General features: G+C 35.3%; 1 protein-coding gene across 1 annotated transcript; it reads left to right on the forward strand.

Annotated features, from left to right (window-relative positions):
* The first annotated feature begins 16,747 nt into the window (after nucleotides 1-16,747).
* Nucleotides 16,748-21,333, forward strand: LOC142521093 (uncharacterized). The gene is made up of 8 exons (XM_075624284.1): nucleotides 16,748-17,453; nucleotides 19,203-19,289; nucleotides 19,365-19,409; nucleotides 19,514-19,609; nucleotides 19,740-19,841; nucleotides 20,416-20,570; nucleotides 20,659-20,764; nucleotides 21,059-21,333. Exons 1-7 carry the CDS (start codon nucleotides 16,875-16,877, stop codon nucleotides 20,738-20,740), a joined length of 1,146 nt encoding a protein of 381 aa, XP_075480399.1. The 5' UTR covers nucleotides 16,748-16,874; the 3' UTR covers nucleotides 20,741-20,764; nucleotides 21,059-21,333.
* Nucleotides 21,334-22,667: the final 1,334 nt, after the last annotated feature.

Consider the following 22,667-nt stretch of genomic DNA (forward strand, 5'->3'; position numbering starts at 1 on the left):
TTATAATTCTCGACTTCACATATTCCCAAGAAAATTACGATCAAGATGGACAGGCCCATATGTTGTAAAGCATGTGTATACTTATGGAGCTGTGGATATTGAAAATCCTAAAAATGGTGATATTTTTAAAGTAAATGGACAAAGGCTTAAACTCTTTTTAGAAAATGAAATCTTTCAAGAAGAGTTTATTTTCCTTTCTGATCCTTAAATTTTTATGTTGAATTTAATTTTGTTTGTTTTTATTTCAGGTTTCCTTAATCTTTTTATTTTCCCGGTTAAATGGCGGATAACGGTACTCCGTGACTCTCATAGTCGGTTAAATCAGTTTCCCACAATTGCTGATACAAAAATAAAAAATAAAAAAAATCATTTCTTTTCTTTTCAAAATGGATGAAATTCTCTCAAAAATTTGTAAATATTTTCCCTCTGTTTCTGAAAATGTTCTATGAAAAATTTATGCTGGAAGGTGTGAAAGATTGAGATTGCTAATGCAAAAAAGAATTCCAGAAGATATTCGTCTTGTAATAGATGCTAAGGTCCGATTAGGAGGAGAAGTTCCACAATCATTGCTCATTCGGTATTTGCCTGGATTAGGAAAAAGCACTTATGCGAAAAAACGAAGGGCCAAAAGTTTAGGGGTTTGTCATAAGTCTGCAAGATGGACTTGTGACAAACGATGCAGATCTTTGGGATGTGTTTCCAATAACAGAGAAGATAAAATTTGTTTCATTAAGAATGGGCTGAGTAAGGAGTCTTTAGATAACATCTTATTGACTCTTGAGACGCATTCTAGTGGACATGTACATATTGAACTTCTCCGTTTATGGAAACAATTCCAAGATGAGCGTCATAGTCTTGGGAATCCGACTAAAAAAGACCCTGTTTGCCAATTTATAAGAAAATTGGATGGGAAGCATATCCTCGACTCATAGAAGGCGTTGAAGCCGTTTCTGGACGTAAAACCAGAGGAAAATTGTGAGCCACAATCACACTACTGTTTATATGCATGTGTGTCATTATTGTTTTTACTATTTATTCTGTTTACAGCTGCGACCCATAGTTTTGTCATGATAACATATTACCCCTATAAAATTTCTCATCTTTCTCTCTATTTTCGCAGACAAAAAAAAGAAAGTAAAAACATGGCTGGATCCTCTGCACAAACATTGAAAAATATTTGTGTATTTTGTGGGTCGAGTCCTGGAAAAAATGAAGTGTTTGTAGAAGCAGCGAATAATCTTGGAAAGATATTGGCTGAGAGAAAATTCACTTGGTATATGGGGGAGGTAATATTGGGTTAATGGGATCTGTTTCAACATCTGCTCATCTTGGAGGTAGTCAGGTTTTGGGTATTATTCCTACAGCTTTAGCTGAAGGAAATATTACATGTGTTACGATTGGGGAGGAATTAAAAGTTTTTTCTATGTATGAAAGAATCACTCAAATGATTGAAAATTCTGATGCTTTTATCGCACTACCAGGTGGTTTTGGTACATTAGAAGAAATTTTTCACACTGTTTGTAAGGCTTGAGATTTATTAGTCTTCATTAATGTGATATTCGAAGATATGAGAATGCATGACATGTAATGAGAGGCACTAAATAAGATTATGAAGTGTTGCATGAGATATAGACCGCACGCGCGGTAAGGAAAGGACCGCACCCGCGGTTGAGATCATGAATTGTGGAAGAATTACAGTAGCATGAGCGCACCCGCGCCTAAAATAGGACTGCACCCGCAGTGCATGGACAGAAAGTTGAATAGAATTACAGTAGCAACACCGCACCCACGGTCCCAAAGGCAGCGCACCCGCAGTGCTGCTATAGTAGGGTGAGCGCACCCGCGGTTTAAACAAGAGCGCCCCCGCGGTCGATGGCTCTGCATTTTGGATAGGGCTGCCGAGAGCAGACCGCACCTGCGGTCAAGAAGCCACCGCACCCGCGGTGCAACGTGTTTATTGAAAACTAATAACACTTGTCCTGGCCATGCATATAAGGTGTATGTGTCTTCATTTCCTTCTTTGCTAGCCTAAGAACCGAGAGAAAGGGAGAGCAAGTTCAGCAAATTCCCTCAAGCTTCATTCCATCTTTGAATTGTGATTACTCAAGATTTAATCATCCCAACTTCAATCCAAACATAGATTATTGCTCCTCTCATCAAGTGCTAAAAGGGGATGTAAGTAGTGTTCATTTTCCAGCATGTATGGAATTGAGATGGTGCAGATTTCAGAATAGTACATGTGATTCATGAAGATTTTGGATTATGGTTATTGATTATTGTTATATGAGTTGATCGGTATATCGAGAATCCGCCGTTATGCCGTCGAAATGCATTGAAATGAAATATTGATTCCTATGTGTATTGAGGTGTACTAGAGCTTGATAGAATGTACATTGAAGATGCAATTTCAGATTTGTATTGGCGACTTTGACATTGAGACTTCGACATCGACAGAGATTGTGCGACGAAAGGTATAATTCATGTTTTGTTTGGGGAAGACACAACTCAAATGAGATTCAATTTGAGTTTCCCAACAAAATCACATACTTGTTTTGTTTGTACTTTATATTGATTTATATATATGTACTGAGATAGGAGTATCATTGGTAGATACGCCAATTTTCTAAACGTTCGGTGATATCGATGCTTCGGATCATATTCACTCCGATTGTAGATTTCGATACAGACCAGACCGAAGTTTAGGAATGAGATGTAACGCCACCACGATTGGGAGAGTAGGTGGGAGACCTGTTAGATCTTATTCACACCGGGATCCCTAGAGTTAGAATTGAGTTGAGTCAAGATATGAATTGAATTGAGTTGCGTGCTTATTTTATTTTGGTTTCAGAGACTATGGAACCCATTGTTACTGCATGCTTATTTTGATTTAGTTTCATAGACTATTAAACATATTGCTATTGATTTTATGCATGATAATATGCTTTATGATTTATATTGTGTATATGCATGTCTACCATGTTTTATACTGGGATTTATTCTCACCGGAGTTATCCGGCTGTTGTCTTGTTTTGTATGTGTGCATGACAACAGGTGGGACAGGATCGGGGTCAAGAAGATGATGAGAGAAGACGAGTTTAGAGTGGTGATTCCGGACTTATTGTAGACTTGGTTTAATACTTGAAATTTAGTAGTTGAACCTTAGACTAGTGTGAATAATTGTTGTACATTATTGTACTTATATACTGAGATGTATATTAGTTACATTCCATTACGCTCCGCACTTGTGTTTTAAAAGAAAAATTTTTAGACCCTGTTTAGTTTAATTGATAATTAAATCCCAAAGATGATAAAGAAGATGATTAGCGTCCGGGTCCCCACACTGTTTCTTTGGCACAACTTAATATCCATAATAAACATGTGGGCTTGTTGAATATCAATAATTATTATGACAGTTTGTTGACATTTCTTGATAAAGCTGTGGAACAGAATTTCATTTCAGAAAATTAACGACGGATGCTCATACGTGCTTCGACTGCCGACCAATTAATTGATGATTTGGAAGCTTTTGTTCATAAGCTTGATCCGATGATAACAAAGATCAATTGGTCGCAATCAAGCAGTAAGAAAAGGAAGTTGGATCATTGATTCAAAAGTCGTGGATTGGTTTGCGTTGCTTTCAGTTTGTTATCTTCAATAAAATTCCAGGTGATATCTCTTTCATTATGTACTCTTTATTAGTAGTTATTTTGACATTAGGGACAATGTCATATTCTAATTGGAGTGAGAACAAACTTATAAAAAAATTAAAAAAATTAAAAAAAATAAAATAAAAATATATATATTATTTTAAAATAAAATCATGTTTATTGTTTGTATCTTAGTAATTTTTGCAAAAATGTCATACATTACATGTTTGAAATATTTAAATTAGAACATGCATTAATCTATTTAAGAATGTTTAAATTTTTATTTGAAAAAAAAATCAATTTTAATATTCTGATCAATATAAAAATATGATTTATGAAATCTTTTTGAGTGATTAACCATTGTCATAAAATCAGGTTTTAAAGTATATGGCCCAAGATATACCTTATAAGAGTGCCTAAAATTTTAAACTCACATATATTTTGTGAGTGAGTGGAGAGGGCTGAGAAAACAGCTTTCAAGCCTTTATTGATCATGAGAGAGACTATCTATTGTTTAGATCTTGAGTTCTTATTTTGAAAAAAAAAATGATATTTCCTGAAAAAAAGGAGAAAAATACAAAAAGAAAGATATTGAAGATCTATGTAATTTTTAAGTTATATGCTACGACCCATATATCTCTCATAAAAAAAAAAAAAAGAAAGAGAGAAATTTTTTGTACAAATTAAATAAATATGTGGTCAAGAAGCATAAACTTAGTTTGATTCCATGATGTTATGAAAAATATATAGATATATATATATATATATATATCAGGAAAAAATATATAATAAGAACAACTAGATTTTGAATCAATGGATTTTCTATCTTTTGATTAGTTTGGCTCGTTTGTCTGTCTGCATTCTGTAAACCATTTTTCTGAGCATTTATCTGTATTCCAACTCCATGAGAGAAATCGTTGCCATAAATTGAAACATTTATTAACCTGTGAGGATATGGAGTTGAGACTCTTACTAGGAATTTCTGAAGGCCGTGTACATTTAACTACCTGAAATAAGCTTTGAATTGATCATCTCAAATTATTTCATAAATTATAATTATGATGATCTTGATACAACTTTGACAGTTTTCAAATTTAATTTAAACACTTAGATAGTTTTGATACATTTCTATTTAAATTAATCAATATGTTTTGTATTGCTATTAACGCTTAAATTGCTAGGGACCAGCAATAAGCTGGTTGGGAGGTGTGATATAAATAAAAATTGTACATTAATTAAATGTTTTATAATATAAATATATAGTTTTTGTTTTATTAAATGTTTAAATATTATATGTTTTATAATAAATTGTATAAAATATAAGTTGTTGTGTAATTACAAGTTTTTAGTATTTTTTACAGGTTCGATAAAACAAGAATAAATTTGGCGTTGCAAATGGGATTAAGATGATTCTTGGACCTGTAGAAAGTTGATGTTAATATCTACAATATTGGTGGCAAGCATGAGATAAAAATCCTCTCACAATTGGGATCAAATTAAGCAACAAATAAAGTTACCAAAGAAGTGGCAGTTTTACCATGCTCTAGTACTTTGACCATATCTCTCAAATTACTTGGTCAAATGGTTTGAAAAAAATACCACAACAAGACAACTCAATTATCCACATGTTTTTTTTATGTGAAGAAGCAAATTCGGAGAAGAAGATTTTCAAAAGTTATGTGTAATATAATATAATATCTTGGAACACCAATGAAGACTTATGTGTAAAAAAACAATATTTTATTTGTGGTTGTCTCCCCAAATTTGGCTATAAATAGGGGTGCATTGTAATGTATTGAGATATCCCTCATTCTATGAACAAACCTTTGAGTTCATAATATTTCTCTCTATATTTTTCCTTTATTTCTTTATTTAAATATAATTAGCATGTTAATTTCATATTCAAAGTTTTACACTTTGAATAATGAATAGCTAACTTCCTAAAGTTGAGATGAAAAGGTGAAACTCTTGGCATGATAATAAGGTTATTAAAAGATAAGAATCTATGTTTTATATTATTTAATCATTATTTATTGTTTATGTTATATTTATTTCTTTAAGCATTTTTATACCCTACTTATAAGTGGGAGTTTTGATTTATTATTGCTATATGTTACAATAAATTCTTGGAACCATTTAAATGTTAGTTTGGTATTACCAACCATTTAAAGTAGATGCCTTGATTTATTATATATAAATATATCATAATATTAATTTCTTGGTACCATTTAAATGTTAGTTTGGTTTTACCAACCATTTAAAGTGGGAACCTTGATTTAGTGTTTACAAATATATATATAGCACAATAAATACTTGACAACATTTATAAGTTTTGGTATATATTATATACTTATAAGATAATAATATATAACATAATATAAATATGATTATTTAATATATTGGAACCATTTTATTAAGTGGATTTCAATAATGTTCGTTAATGTTAACTTTATTAAAATACCAAGAGTGGATCATTTAATCTCAACTACCTAATTAAAATTTGAACAATTAAAAATTACCAATTAAAGATTCAAACAACTAAAAGAAAAAATAAATAAAAAGACATTGTAGTGGACTTGTAATTACCTTAACTTTCTCGTGGATACGATATTCGAACTCATCGAATTATACTACTTGTGGACAACCTGCTCTTGGGAGTGCAACAATCAAAGTCGCAACACCTTTACCTGGACCATTATTCAAGAAGTATCGCGAATCGATGGGTTTGAAGCATATGGGTAGTTGGCTCTAGTGCAAGTGGGAGATTGTTAGAGTAGGTGCACGTCGAGCCAAGTGTTGGCCGAGTGTTCACAATGAAACTCTATGTATAAACAATCTTTATTTTAATAATATTTGAAATTATTATTTTGGCACATCTTTATCTGTATACCCATGCTAGTTGCATAGATAAATCCCTTGAATATACAAATAATAGAAAGATTATGAGATGCTCATATGATGAGTATCATGAAACTCATATTTGGAATACTGTATATTCTAAACAGTTCCTAGTCGATTCAGCCGCCGCTAAGGAGGATATAGGCCGCTCGAGTTCGAGACTAGTATCTGCGATGTGAGTACCATGCTTCATTGGTAGGGGACATTGTGATGTCCGAGCATGCAGATAGGTGCTCCTGGTAGAGTGCACTGAACAACCCTCCATAAAGAACTTTCCAAGTGATTCTCACTTATCGAGTGGAAACGTCCTAGTTTATGGTTTTACATCATTAGTCCTTATGACCCGGGACAACATTGAGACTCTATGTGCTAGCATTGCACTTTGACTTGTTTACCGACTCTCAATGGGTCATCAGGTGGCAAGGTTGGGTGTTTTGTCGAACCATATAGGAGTCGATGCATTGTAGTCGGGGATTCACCGCTTACCTTTGGGTATGGATATCCTATGTGTTCTCATGTATGTGTAGTATGAAATCTCTGATCAGATTATGGTGGTAATTATGAAAGGGGTTTCATAGATTACACCATCGATGCAACTACGACATGACACATAGTATCGATTCATTGACAACTCTCGATATACCAATGGTTGTCGAATCGGTCGGGATATATGAGTTGAAGGGACCGTACTGTACGCTAACCATAATTGAATGGTTCTTGCAGGCACTATCATTTGATACCTAGGGAATCATGTAAGCGATGCTGTTAGGCGTTTAACATGATTGGTTGGGTACTATCAGACTTGAGTTCTGACATTCTTTTTATCAAGGAGTTGATAAGTAAGAATGGAGCAATTGGGGTATGCTCATATAAGGACATGTTAAGTCCGAATCACATGGAGATGTGAACCCACGGCTAGTTGTATCAATGAACCATTGAGGACCACACAAGTACTAGCTTTCTAGATCCCGTTGAGAAGTAAAATAGTTCAATGTGTTGAACGGCTTATAAAGGAGTTTATAAGCGTAAGGATAAATAGAAGTATGACTTCTATGAGGGAAATGTAACTTTTAATTTGTAAAAGTGTTCCTAAATTAAAAGTTGGCCAAATAAATAATGTATTTGAAAATTGTGATTTTCATAAACATTATTATGGACTAAATTAAATTAATTCAAGTGTTGAATTAATTAAACACTAGTGGACCTAGTAGAGTCCAAATAATTAAATTAATTCAAGTGTTGGATTAATTAAACAACATTGGGCCTTGTAGAGCCCAATTAGAAATAATTATTAAACTAGTGGGCTTCGGTAAAATCAAGTAAAGTTTAATTGGGCCCAAATATGTTTGAGACAATTAAATTAAAAAGTCCATGGGCCCTTTGTAATTGTTACAAGCCCTAATAGGTTTTGCATGATTGGGAGGTGAAGAGTTGGGGAATCCTTTTTCATTAAAAATTGTTTGGCATGCAAAAAGTGATGACTACTTTTCCCACAACCAAGGCAACTCTTCCCCCTTCATGCTAGACACCTTGGCCGAAATTCTGAGGCTATTCTCTCCCTCATTTTACTCTCCACTTTGTTCTTCAATTGTTGGAGAAACAACTCTCTTCTCAAAGAAAAATCTTCTTATTTTTCTAGTGCAAAGTAAGAAGGGTTCTAGTTAGCAAGTGGTGGGCCTAATTTTTGAAGGAAAGGAGGAGAGCTTGTAGAAGTTCATCCCATCAAAAGCTCAGGTGTTTACACCTTAGTTGGAGCCATCATCAATCCATTGTGATTGATAGGTAACGATTTCTCAACACCCTATGAATGTCATAGTTTTGTGTTTTGTATATGTTACACACTAGTACATGAGGTGTTCAAGAAATTTTTCCCTTAAAATTTCGCTTTTCATGCCCTTAAACATTTTGAACTTCCGTTGCGCATTTGAACACCTTAAAATCGATCCCTTTCAGCCCTGCCAACTCAGAGTTCGGCACCTCCAGTCTCCTCATCCAAATGCTCACCTGCATCACACACACCTAGTGAGTCTAAAGACTCAACACACCTGTACCGTGATATCAAATACATATACATATCATGCAGCAGTGAAAAATACCGCATTCAACATACATTTCATGATCTGAGAAAACTCGTATGCATAATCATAACCTGTCAAAACAAAATAATAACCATAGCGCATATCATCATATCAACATATACGAGTTCGTTTTCTTAATTTGAATTCCTTTCCTTAGCTTGGACTTTCGTATTATCATGTCAACTACGGTACCCGACGGCGGGGATATCAGCGACAGCATTATTCGTCCACTGAGCCTTGGCCTTACATATCATCGTATTAACATATTTGTATTAGTCACAACCAACTCCCTTCCTTCAAAACATGTCATCATATTCATCACTTAATAAAACAGTCATATACATAAACTTTTCTTAAAATCAAGCACGCAACGTAATTTTCATAATTTCATAAAAATCATATTCATGATGTATAAACATTTAAAAGCATGATAAATTTTTGCTCTGGGCGCTGCAAGGACTAAAACCCACCTCGGGTGCAAAATGACCATTTTGCCCCCGGAAACCCAAAATGACCGTTTTACCCCTGGATCTCTAAATTTCGACCCGATGCTTACCATACACCTTAAAACATCCCAAAACATAATTAAAAGTGTTTCTTAGACGTAAACTCGAGCCCATTTCAAAAATTAACCGATTCGTTTTAAAACTTGGACCGGGATTCCGATTTTAACCCGAATCGAACCGAAACTTAACCAAACTTCTCCCAGCCTTACCACACCTTATAAACGCATTAACAGCCTTAAAACCCTCAAGACCAGACCCATAAATATTTCGACCACACCCTGAACGTTGATGGAAAAGTTATGCAACTCTCCAATCGAAACCCTAGGTGCAACTCTTCCCAAATTTTCAATCCTAGCCTACAACCATCGGGACCAGCCACACACCAGCCCATCCTAGCCCACCTAAGGACCCTACTGGACCTACATTGTAACGCCCTGAAAATTTTAAAGTCCACGCAAACCACGTGCATGCAATTATTAAATTCTTTTGTATTTTAATTAAATGTTTTAATTGCATGAATTAATTATGTTTTGCATACTTGCATATTTAAAATATATTTTTCTACATGATTGCATAAAAATTGTATTTTTAAGGAATATTCAAGTGACGATCGAGGAACGGGGACCGAGGGCTGAAAAATAGAAAATATTTTTATTAAATAGTTGTTTTTAATTATTTAAAATATGGTTGATGCTTTTTAGTATTTTTGAAAATATGGGGTTTTGACGTGATTTTATACGCCGGGACGTAATTTTTACGGTGTTGGATTTTCAACAAAAATACGAACGTTTTAGCAACCCGACTAATAAATTCACAAACTTATTTTAACAAAATTATTTTTAGTATTTAATTAAAGACTAATGGGCCTAATTAAATCCCTTAATGGGCTTAAGCCTAATTAGTTATTAATTAAACTATATAATATGATTAAACCCTCCCCAAATCCTCACACCTACACGCCACTTTCAGAATTCTTTTCTCTCCCAAATCACTCCAAGTACACGGCACCCACTTACCACAATTTGAAGGGAAATTTTGAAAGTTTCAAAGAGGAATTGCTAAGGTTTCATAGCCAAGGTTTTTTGTCCGTTCTTCGTCGTCAACGGTTTTTTCGTGCGTTTAAAACGCAAAGGTACGCCATATTCTTTCTTTCAAACATCTATCACATCATAGTATTTTATTTAATTGAGTTTTTGCATGAGAAATAAGTGCATCATGAAACAATTTCGTTTTTGTGGCATGGGTCAATTTTAAAGCTTGTATTTGCTTCCAAAATCATGTTAAATATGATCTTAAGGGGCTGCCATGAATTAGGATATGGTTAAGCAAGTTTTTACACAAGATTAAGGGGCAAGAAACACGTCAAGAACACTGCACACTTGAAACACAAGGCCTGAATCGTAGGTTGATGGGTGTGCTAAATTCAAGAGGGTTCGATTTTATGCATGGGGGAAGGGGGCTCGACCAGGCTTGGTGGTTGGGTCCTAGGGGTCATGGTTAGGTCCAAGGAAGAGTCCTAGGAGGGCTAGGGGTCGAGCCATGGGCTGGGGAAGAGCCCACGTGAAGTGGGACTCTCGCCCAAGTCACGCGCAGATTTTGGTCGGGAAAGTTAGGGGCTTGCGGCTGGCCTGGGGGCGAGCCAAGTGGATCCGATAGGGTCTAAGGGAGATGTTCAAGGGTTGGGGTAGGGGCTGGAGAGGCATGGGTCGCTGCTGGCTTGAGGAGAAGATGGAACCGTGAGGGAGCCGTGAGAGAGCAGCTAGCGCGCAGGTTGTGTTACAGATTCAGAAGCTACGGGCTTGGGGTCCAGGGCTTGGGCTGGTCTGGGTAGGGGCTGTTCGTGGTCCAGGGTTGGTTAGGGTCAGGATGGGTCGAGGGCTAACCAGCTGGAGGTGTCCTAGTTGGCTAGGAGTATTGGCAAGTGTAGGACTCTTCACGAGCACACACACATGCAATCTGGTGTAGTTTGCAGCATGCTTTTTGAGGGTTTAAGGGGCTGTTCTAGGGCTTGGGCTTGCACAGTAGTGTCCCTAGATGGGTTTGCTAGGTTTTGGCTCGAGGTGGCTCGGGCGCGGCTCGAGTAAATTAGGAGATGGCTCGGTGTGTTCGGTTAAGGGTCAAAAACGAGATTTAAGAACTAAAAATTAAATCCATGGGTCCACGGGTGTGTCTCATGACTTGGAAGGGTAGAATAAATACTAAAAATGTTATGTCTAAAATTTGGGATCAGAATAACGAGTTTTGGATTTATTCGGAATTTAATCACCGCACGAAACGCTAATTAACGAGTTAATTGAAAAGCCTAGTTTTAAGCTTTATAAAATTATGAAAAATTAGGTTTAAGCTTAAATAATTATTATAAGTCTAAGTTTTTAATTTGAGAAATTTATATTAAGATTTGGTTTAATTCGGGATTAAAACGCATTAATATGTCCCATTTAAAGATTAAATTAAATGTACTCGATTTAAGCTAAATAAAAATATGGAAAAATTCATGTAGGCTTGAATAATTATTTGGGACATGTTAGAGTCAAGAAATCAAGAAAAAAAGTCGAAAACGTAAAATATCGAGTCCAGGGGTAAAACGGTCTTTTTACACCGGGAAATTAGTAAAGGTCATGGCAGTGCCCTAATTACTGTTTTTAAGATATTATGATAATTTTTAAATGTTTATGAAATGCTTATGATTAAATTATGATTTTAAAATGTCTATTTGATTTTTATGATTTAAGGAAGACATTTAAAAGACATGTTGCATGCTTGGTTTCGAAAACAAAATGTTATGTTATGCATGATTTTTATAAAGTGATGTGAATGAAAAATGTTGAAGGAAGTGAAGTGATTGTGACTAATTCGTTGATAATGGCGACGTCGTGAGGGTTATGGTCCCAGTGGGAGCCCGCGATCGTGTTTCCATTATTGCGAATATGAGGTTATGAGGTTTGAGGAAGAATGGGAATATCGTGAGGGGAGAAGGCCCCAGAGGGAGCCCATTTATGGGAGAAGGCCCCAGAGGGAGCCCCGACGATCGTATTTCTATTCGAACATGTTAGGCCAAGGCTCAGTTGACCGATGAGAGTGTCGCTGATGTCCCCGCCGCCCAGTACTGTGGTTTTATGTAGATGGATCCATCGTCATGTCATGTCATGTCAGGATAGTCACAATTAACGATCTGAATTCAACAAAGGAAAAAGAAAAAAAAGAGGAAATATTCATGATTATGTTTAAGGTTTTATGTCATGTCATGTTGAGGAAAAGGAAATTCATGTTTGCATGTTATGAAAATTTTTATGTTGAAGTTTTATGCATCATGAAAATGTTTACGAAAATGTTTATGTTTATGCATCTTCATGAAAACGATATTTTAAGTACAAGTATTTTTCACCGTTATATGTTGACTGTATTACGTATTACTCGTTATAAAGATTATGGTGTGTTGAGTCTTTAGACTCACTAGGTGTGATGGATGCAGGTTATCATGATAATGCTAATGGAGGTCTTGATGGTTGATCCGACTGGACTGAAGGTGCACATGACCCGAGGACCGACGCTAGTTTCCGCATATATGTTATGATTTATGTTAAAAGATTTTATGACTTTTATCATGAGTATGAGTGGTTTTTGAGAGGTTATAGTATGGGCTATACTTTTCAAATGTTATTTTTAGATTTAGAAAAATGTTAGTTGGTTGTTTATTTTAAAATGATATCAAAAGTATTTTATGAAATTTTATGGTTCGGCCAATGCTATGTGAGGTTTTTAAAAAAAAAATTTCTAGTACTTTTAAAGCAATAAAAAGGGCAGGACGTTTCATATATGGCTCTCGAACACAGCCCCATGCAAGCCCCATTGTAACGCTCTGACCGGTTTTGATAAAATAGCAGCGGAATACTAAAAATTTTACTTGAAGGGAGGAAGGATTAAAAATTTCTTGACATAAAAACATTTACAATCAAAAGTATATACATGATCAATGAAATGATACAACAAAATACAAAATATCATTTTTGTGATCATGTCCAAAATGCTAGCAAAAGTAGCCTTCTTCCTTCCATCTCTTATGCATATGACTCCGGCCCCAATCAACGTCCCTGCTCGTCGCTCTTATCTGCATCACATGAAATAACTGAAATGAGTATAAAACTCAGTAAGTGGAACTCTTACATAGCAATGGACATATATATATATCATACTCTGTAAAACATGGCTTTGAAATCATTAAATACCATCAACTCTTGAAACATGAATAACATAGCATAATATAACAATAAGATGATATTTCTCTTTTCTCTGTTGGATTGATATCTATATAGTATCTCTGTCTCTGTACCTATATCCCATCGATATAAATCGATAACTCTGAGGGATATAAGCCTATGGTCGTTGATCAACTAATTGTATGCAATCTCTGACTATGTATCTATCAATCCAATAAATCATTTAAACTCTCTCTTTGGCATTAAATCAAACACTTTGAAGACTCTTTTCTCTTGTATTTTCTTTTTCACAATTGAGACATAAAATACCTCCATAATATACAACAAAGTGTATCAATACATATCACGAATCAAATAAAGGGAATAGCACATTAAAACCATTGAAACACCATACATATATTATCATGTGAGCACAAGGAATGAAATTCCACTTACAACCAATAGAACCCTTGAATATAATCTCTTGGTACACAACCTACAACAATAAACCATGTATTGCACCATTATCATCTCAATAATCACAAACCCATACTATTAAATCCATAAAACCAACACAATCCACAAACCCAATACTTCTCCCAACACCAAAACCAAGAAATAAACAAACCCATAAGCTTACCTTAACTCCTTGAATCCACAAGAACCTTAATCTCACAACAAATAACCAACAAGAAGCTTGAATCAAGGAAATGAAAGGAAGAAATGTAGAAACCCTAGTCTCCCAAGAGCTGAAAACGAGAAGTGAGGGAAAAGAATGAGAAAAAGTGAGCTAACCCATGCCTTATATCACTTAAATCTCGAAAACACGCTTCTACTGTACACGGACCGCAGGTGCGCTAGCTTCTACACCGCGGGTGCGGTGTGCCTTCGGCAATACATCAAAAAAATCCATAAATGACGACCGCGGGTGCGCTGCAAAACTGACCGCGGGTGCGCTCTGCCTACTGGAAAACATCACAAATTCTGAAACAAGAGACCGCGGGTGCGGTCTTGCTTCGGTCATGCCACCGCGGGTGCGGTCCTTTCTCAGTGCGGGTGCACTGCCTCTGAAGCCAACAATAAACTCTATGAAATAAAAATTGAATCACAACGACGCTTCTTCTCATAATTCGGCAACACTCTCAACAAGAAAGTTGCAACTCTCTATCTTATCTAACCACTCCAATTGACCTCATACCAATCGGCTCAACAAACGAATTACCACGAATTAAACCGCAACGACGCTACAACACAGCTACACAACATCTAATAACAACAATGCTATAAACCATAAATTGCAACTCTTAACATCAAAACTATACTTAAACTTAACCAAATAGTCAATAATCATACGAAATCTTAAACCGTACCGTACACCAGGCTAGGCTATTACACCCATGGTGCTCACGCTCGCTAGTTCCCAAAACCCTTCAACCGATCGAGCCTTAACCGAAATGTTTCACCTAGGTTACCCAATAACTCATTCAAGTCGTGACTCCAGCTCCTGGTTCCCTTGGTTCTAGACGTGCACACCCCCCTTTACATCATAAACTAGCATCCCCTTGCAATAAACATCAAGAAAACATGAGAGCACAACACAAGAATGCACAAACACAACAATAACTTGTGTAAAAACGAGTCCTCATGATAACCGAACAAAATCCTCATGCTTTTACATAAATGAGAGCAATATTATGGCGTGAATGAAGAGAAAACGAGATACAAGCATGCCTTGAAGATTTGTGAACGAAAACTAGGAGAAACACGCGTCGGGGAGGCACCGGTGGAGCAGGGAAGGATGCTTGCTCGAAGAAACTCGAAGGTGGAAGCTTGCTGAAGGTTTGCTGCTGGTTTTTCACGTGAGGGAAGCTGCTGGTGGAGGGAAGGGGCGGCCAATATGGTTTAATTAGGGATTGGGTTTAGGTAATTAGGTTTAAGTAGGGACATAATACACTAATGAGCCCTAATTAAAAATTAAAAGGGTTTTGGGCCCATTTAGCATAAAACAAACCCAACAAGCCCAAAAATATTCCCGAAAAATATTTCATTTTGATGCATTTTTGAAAATATCGCCAGAGACTCAATAGTGCTTCGAATCGTTAAAATTTGCATACCGATTAAAAATATGTTCCGGCGGATAAAATACCCAACAAAGCCCATTTCTTGAAAAATACACTTAAAACACCTTATATTAATTAAAGATCATGGAAAAACAAAAATACACTTAAAACACCTTATATTAATAAAATACCCAACAAAGCTCATTTCTTGATAAATCACCGGTCTCCGTCCTCGATCGAGCGCGAAATGCATCTAGAAAACCTAACGCGTGAACTTTAAAATAAACGTGAAATGAATAATATCATGCAATAATTATACATTAAATGCATAAAAATAAATAAACACATGATTTAAATAAAACCCTAGATTGCATGCATTCGGGTTACGTAATTTAAATTTCCCGGACCTTACATTAAATGCTTTGCTGAAGAACACTTAATGTATTTACAGCTGATAGTGACACATCATTCCAAGGTTACAGGTTAACGTTGCTAATCTATTTCCGACCGTTAGAATGAAAACTTTTATAAGCAGAGCTGGAAGTATGTAATAGACAGACGCGAGAAAACGAGATAAACAATCATCAAGCTTTCTACAGAAATTATTCCAAGCCTGCATACTTCAAGAATCTGAGCACAATCAAAGATTACATACCTCAATCGCTCATTCAAGCACGCACTCAACAGAAAGATATTTGATATTTCAAGGATCTTTTTCTTGTTACCAAAACAAGATTGTTTACTTATATCAATAACCTTTTGGTTATTTGATTAATAGTTGTGTCTGGTGAACCGAGGGTTTTTAAAATCCAGAAGTGTAAAGTGGTCACTAAGAGTTCTAAAACATGCAGTGTGATAAGTCCTGATTGGAGTGGACTGTTGCAAAGAGTTTTGTAAAATCAAAATCTTTTAGTCGAATCCTTCCTAAAGAGGAAGAAGGGGTGACGTATCAGTTTTATCCCCGAACATCCATAAAAATCTTGTGTATTTACTTTCCGCAAGTTCTTAAAGTTTCAACCGTATCTTGTTGATTAGATTGACAACTGCTGAAATCATCATTAGAAATATTGAACCAGTTTCCGCACTTGTCAAGTTATTCATATTTCTAGCCGTTTGAAAAAAACTTTCAACCATCCAAAATACGGTTGAAAATAAATTTTAAAAGCAAATATCTTTTAAAAAAGTTTATTGACGCTCCTCTAATTTTTTTTTTTTTGGATTCTAGCATATGTGTTCTATTGGGAACTGCAAAAGACTTATCGTGTAAATTTTTTTATACAAACCGAGGGCATATTGAAAATAACAGTTAGTTTAAAGGGGCAAATAGCGATTAAGCCTTAATATGTGTTTGACGGCCAAGTTTGGAACAGCAGAGGGCCCTTGTTTTTCAGTACTCTCCTTGCTGGAATCCATTCCAAACGGCTTTTAATTAACCCTACTGAAATACTATTTCATTTTCTCCGCCGCCGCCCGCCGCCGCTGTCGCGAAATGAAGGTCCCCACCCTATCTCTCCGCCACCATGTGAATGCCCCCTTTCTCAAAACCACTAGTGCTAACCTCCCTATCCCACGCCGCACCAACCCTCGTTTCTCCGTCCGCATGTCCCTCAGAGAAGACGGCCCATCCGTCGCTATCGTAGGCGTCACAGGCGCTGTTGGCCAAGAATTCCTCTCCGTTCTATCCGACCGTGACTTCCCATATCGCTCCCTCGTGCTCCTGGCCTCCAAGCGCTCTGCGGGAAAAACCATGACATATGAGAACCGAAGCTACACAATCAAGGAACTGGACGATACCAGCTTCGACAATGTCGACCTTGCACTTTTCAGTGCTGGCGGGAGTATAAGCAAGAAATTCGGACCTATAGCCGTTGAAAAAGGCGCCATTGTAGTGGATAATAGCTCCGCGTTTAGGATGGATGAGGGGATTCCGCTCGTGATTCCGGAAGTGAATCCGGCGGCTATGGTGGGAATTAAGTTGAAAAGTGGGAAAGGAGCGCTTATTGCCAATCCGAATTGTTCGACCATTATTTGCCTCGTGGCTGCCACCCCACTTCATCGCCGAGCTAAAGTAAAGTTTTTTTTTGCTGATTGATTTATTTGAATATGCTTGCACGGTGGTAAAATTGCTTTTCCGTGTAATTTTGTGTGGGTTTGCCTTGTAGAAGATTTTGTTTTTCCATGATCTTTATGTCATTTGTGGATTGGAACTTGTATGACCTTAAGAGCTGGCGATAATAAATGTACAATATATATGGTTGAGAATATAATTGCTTGTCTTTAAAATTTAATCTCTAATTAAATAATTGTGGTGTGGTTGAGCTAAATATGGTTGCAAGAATGTAGAGAGGGAATGGCAATTTGATGGATTTAATGAATCTCTATTCCATGTATAGAAGAGATCAATGAAGTGACTAAAGATTATATTTTGAAAATTATCACTATTGTATAACCGTGGTCGTGCCATGGGTATTTGCTTTTATGTTCTCTATGGGGACATGATGTTATTGGTATCGTGTATGGGTGAGAGATGTGAGAAGCATGAGAACAAAAAGATATAAGGATTAAATATAAGAATAATAGAACCTGGTTAGTGTTATCCCTAGAAGATATTTTGGTCATTTACATGTAGATGAAAGTATTTGAAAGTAGCTTGGAAAAATGAATTTTATTGCTTCCTCTTATACTTCACAGAAGGAAGGTTCAAAGCCTCAAACTCAAAAAGAGCATGGGGATCTTTATTGTTTGTCTATTATCTACTTATTAATTAATTTTATTGCATTAGCTTAACTATGTTGGCGCTACAAGATTCACTGGGATCATTGCACCATCACTTTATCTGCAGCTTATCAACGTACCCTGTAACACTGGGTGCTCAACTTTCCATGCTTTAGGGGCGACTATAATCAATTAGTTATGGCCCCTACAGAACGTATTGAATATTTTTCTCGAGGTGCATTTTTGTTGGAATTATTGGCATGTGGATTTCATAGCAATGAATGTTATTTGTTGAGTGTCTCTTACATTTATGTTTCTACATTCACTTTACAGTGAATGCCGGAAACATTAAACATGAATTATAGAATGCTCGCTTAGAACTAATAAGGCTTCTTTTTATTCATACACTAAATTCAAAGTATACTTGCATGAAATATTTAATGTTGCACAAGTTTAGATTCATTTATGCCAAGTTTGTGAGCTTTTTTCTTGTCGCAATAGCTAAAAATCACACTTGTTAAGTGTGGGAATCTACATGTTTTAAATATAAGCTTCTGCTTCTAGATTTGTGATAAATGGTGTATAAAGGGATGCAGTATACAAAGCTTTCGTTTTTATGGAGGTCTTTCTATTTATGTTTCTATTCAGATTTGTAATTTTGATTTTGAAAACTGTATTTTGTTATTGGAATTAATGAAGCCTTTTATATATTTTAATGCTGAATTTGGAGAGAGATCAGTTTGGAATTAATGGATAGTTTTTCTTTGAATTGTCAAATATTACCAGTTAACTTGATGCATTTGAGTCGATACGAGTATCTCAGGATTATATTTTGTCACTTCTAAATGAACATAAATTCCTTTCACCCTCTTGCCAAATATAAAGAAATTTTCAAGAGTAACTTCGGAAGTTTGCTAAACTGATAATTTTACCTCAATATTTTTCATTTCACCATGATATGTTCTATAATAAATAATTTTTTTTTCTGTTTGTTTTACTAAAAAACAAATATGAGGTTCCTGGACGCCCTTGACAATACATGACTGGCACGGTTTTGACTTGCCAATGTATATGTGTGTATTTATACTGCCAAATTTTGCAGGTCACACGAATGGTTGTCAGCACATACCAGGCAGCTAGTGGTGCTGGAGCTGCTGCAATGGAAGAGCTTGAACAACAGACTCGTGAGGTGTTTTACTGGCTTGTTAGTTTTTTTAACCTTATCACCTGATTAAAGGACACACTAAATATTTGTTCGCAACAGGTACTGGAAGGGAAAGAACCAACCTGTCAAATTTTTAAGCAGCAGGTTTGATTTAGTGTTCTTGTTTGTTTTCTCATATTTGATGCTCTAAAAATATTTTCTGCGTGGTATTTTCATTTTGATTTTATTAACTTTATAGTTCCGTGCAGTATGCTTTTAACCTGTTCTCACATAATGCACCCATCCTTTCCAATGGATACAATGAAGAGGAGATGAAATTAGTAAAAGAGACGAGAAAAATATGGGTAATGCATTGTTTAATTGTATAAGAGAACTGTCAAATTTCGTGTAGTTTATAATTTCCTACATGATGTTATGATGCAGAAGTTATATATGATCACGTTTAACTGACCCTTTCTACTACATGTGCCACAGAATGATACGAGTGTGAAAGTTACTGCCACTTGCATAAGAGTACCTGTTATGCGGGCTCATGCTGAGAGTGTAAATCTTCAATTTGAGAAATCTCTAGATGAGGTATATCTTCCAGATTAATTTTTTTCTTTTGCCTCACTTGTGACAACTGATAATCAAGTGAACCTTTTTTCATGTGTTGGACAAAAAAAAAGTGAATTGAACAAAAAGATATTCATTTATTCAGAGTTATGTACTACTGCTGTTTGTTTGCATATTTTCAGAGCTCTAAAATGATAATAACCTTCAAAAAGTACATTTATTCAATAACTAATCAGCCTGTAAACAATTACCTTCCCATAAGTTTCTCCTTATCTGCTGTCTCTTATCCTTTCGATTTGGATGTGTATGTTGGAGCACTGTCACTAGAGTTAAATATGATACCATGAAGATGGGAAGCGGTCCAGAGACTATGGACACGAACCCTCAAGCATCTTAATTTCCTGTTTTGCCTGATTATACTTATTTTTCACCATAGTTTTAAATAAACCACCTTCTGATATTTGTTTGTTCTGGATCTATTATCATATGAGGGTAATACTCAGGTCACCTTAATTTTTTTTAAAAAAATGAACACCTGTTTTCTCCTTGGAGTGCCTACTATTTTATTCGGAAAAAAATTCCCCTTTTTCTTCAGGACACTGCAAGAGAGATCCTAAGCAGTGCACCAGGGGTAGTGGTTATTGATGACCGTGCAGCGAACCACTTCCCCACGCCATTGGAAGTCTCTAATAAAGACGATGTTGCTGTAGGAAGAATACGACAAGACGTTTCCCTTGATGGAAACCATGGGTAACAAATTAACAACATATTACCTGTTAATACTTCTCATTGATTTTTGTTTATTCTGTGCTACAAAGCGCATGGTTTTGCTTGATAGATTGGACATCTTTGTTTGTGGCGATCAAATACGCAAGGGTGCTGCTCTTAATGCTGTCCAGATCGCTGAAATGTTGCTATAGCTTTTTGCATTAAGCTATCGACTGGTATGTTTTTCAATAATTTGTGGTCTAATCATTTAATAAAATCCGAACAATTTCGGCAATAGAAATCCGAATGAAGAAAATTGTTAGTACCGAATTAATTCTGTTTTTGTTTGATTATGGTGTTAGGATAAATTGTTTATAATATTTGTTAATTTTTTATAATGTTTAATTCATTATTTTTTATATTTTATTTTTTTTATTGTTCTCAACAATTTATTAAATATCCGTAGATTACTCGAAATAATTCAAATTTGAGAAAATGCAATTATAGGTAGTAATATGATATATTTGTAGGGAATGTATATTCAATCCTCCGGCTGATGTGGTGATGAAGATGAAATTAAATATTCGATGGGATGAAGATGAATATAATAAATAAGGATTATAACGGATGATATGAAATTTTACCCAGATCGGACCATTGTCATTCCTAAAGGCGAGCATCAATTTTTTTGTCCCATTGTAGTGAATTCATTCCTGCTGTTTTATTTTTTTAAAAAAATAATTGTGTTATTTAATTCAATTTAGAGAGTGGATTTAAAATTTTCATTAATAATATCTTCAGATTTGTATTTGGGGCATTACAATTTCTCTTAAAATTTGTTAATAACTTAATAGGAAGTGAATGTAAAATCACCTTGAATTTTGTACATTCAAGTACATCAATGAATTTAAAATCTATCATAATGAAATTCATGGGTACCACCACAACCTAAACGTTTTGGCTTGCTGCTGATGCAAAATTCTTATTTTTTGAAGTTTTGTATTTGAATTTGAGACTCGTTTGTTTACAAATGTAAATTTCAGTGAGCCCAAATTAACACAGAAATAATGAAAAATCCTTTAATATAAGCATTCAATTCTCCATTATCGTTGATCCCATTTATGGCCAAATGATAGAAGCACGATAGAAGGGACAAAAATCAAGACTTAGAACACGAAGTTTGCAGAATTTTTCACAAACACAAACGCAAATACAAAAATAGAAACTGACTTGGAGAGAACCTACAAACCAAGTAGGAGCGTTATATCCTCCTCCATGTTTACACGTGCCAACAACACACGCAAATACAAAAATTCTTTTACTGAAAAATATAAAGTTTATTTGAGATGTTAATTGGTTAAATGATAAGATTTCACATGGCAAGATAAGGAAAAATATTGATTCTTATTGAATTAGATGACGTATATGTCATTGTATTCTATTTAACTTGCATCAACCTATTGTAGGTTTCGAATGCTTGACATTTTTTGTGTTAACATTATAACTTCAATATTTTAAATTATACATTACCTTGATCGAGCGTTTAGCTCCCGACTGTTTTGTGATCAACAGGTGGATTTACAATTTCCCATGTCCCCACTTTTTCTTTGATATTTCATCTCTTTCATTACTGTTGATTTCCAATCCGGATGATCGAGTGCTCCTAAAGGTTATTTGGTACAAACAAATCAAAGTGTTTAGAGTAGCTGAATCTTTTCCAGTTTCATCACCCGAGGAGTTAGATTGAACATGCGCTAAGGAGCAATAGGTTGTAATGTACGAAATAGATACAACAATTTGTTGATTTAATAATGTGAGATTACTAAATAATTAATGATTTTTTAAATAATGAAATATGACATATCTTTGTCATAAAAAGTCTAAATGATTTAAAATTTTGGAGATGACATAAAACTCAAGGATAAAGAAGTTTCGTGTTTCGAGTTTTGGTAAATTTGATTGTTTGACTAGTCCAAACAGATATATCGTTATTCGAAATGTTAAATATATTATATTATTAATATTAAATAATTTGAAAAGTTAAGTAGACAAATAGAAAGAAAACAAAGGAGAGAGAAAGAGGAGTGAATAAGATTTTTGATTTTTTTTTAACTTTGCGATTTATCCGGTCGAAGAAAC

Source organism: Primulina tabacum, chromosome 12, assembly GCF_025594145.1.
Source record: "Primulina tabacum isolate GXHZ01 chromosome 12, ASM2559414v2, whole genome shotgun sequence".
In the NCBI taxonomy this organism is placed as follows: domain Eukaryota; kingdom Viridiplantae; phylum Streptophyta; class Magnoliopsida; order Lamiales; family Gesneriaceae; genus Primulina; species Primulina tabacum.

What these genes read in the sequence shown, in the direction of transcription:
- LOC142521093 (XM_075624284.1), top strand. Translation starts at nt 16,875, where the DNA reads ATGAAGGTCCCCACCCTATCTCTCCGCCACCATGTGAATGCCCCCTTT. An exon ending in GTCAAATTTTTAAGCAGCAG is followed by an intron (nt 19,410 to 19,513) that starts GTTTGATTTAGT and finishes AGTTCCGTGCAG; the next exon opens with TATGCTTTTAACCTGTTCTC. An exon ending in TCCCTTGATGGAAACCATGG is followed by an intron (nt 20,571 to 20,658) that starts GTAACAAATTAA and finishes TTTGCTTGATAG; the next exon opens with ATTGGACATCTTTGTTTGTG.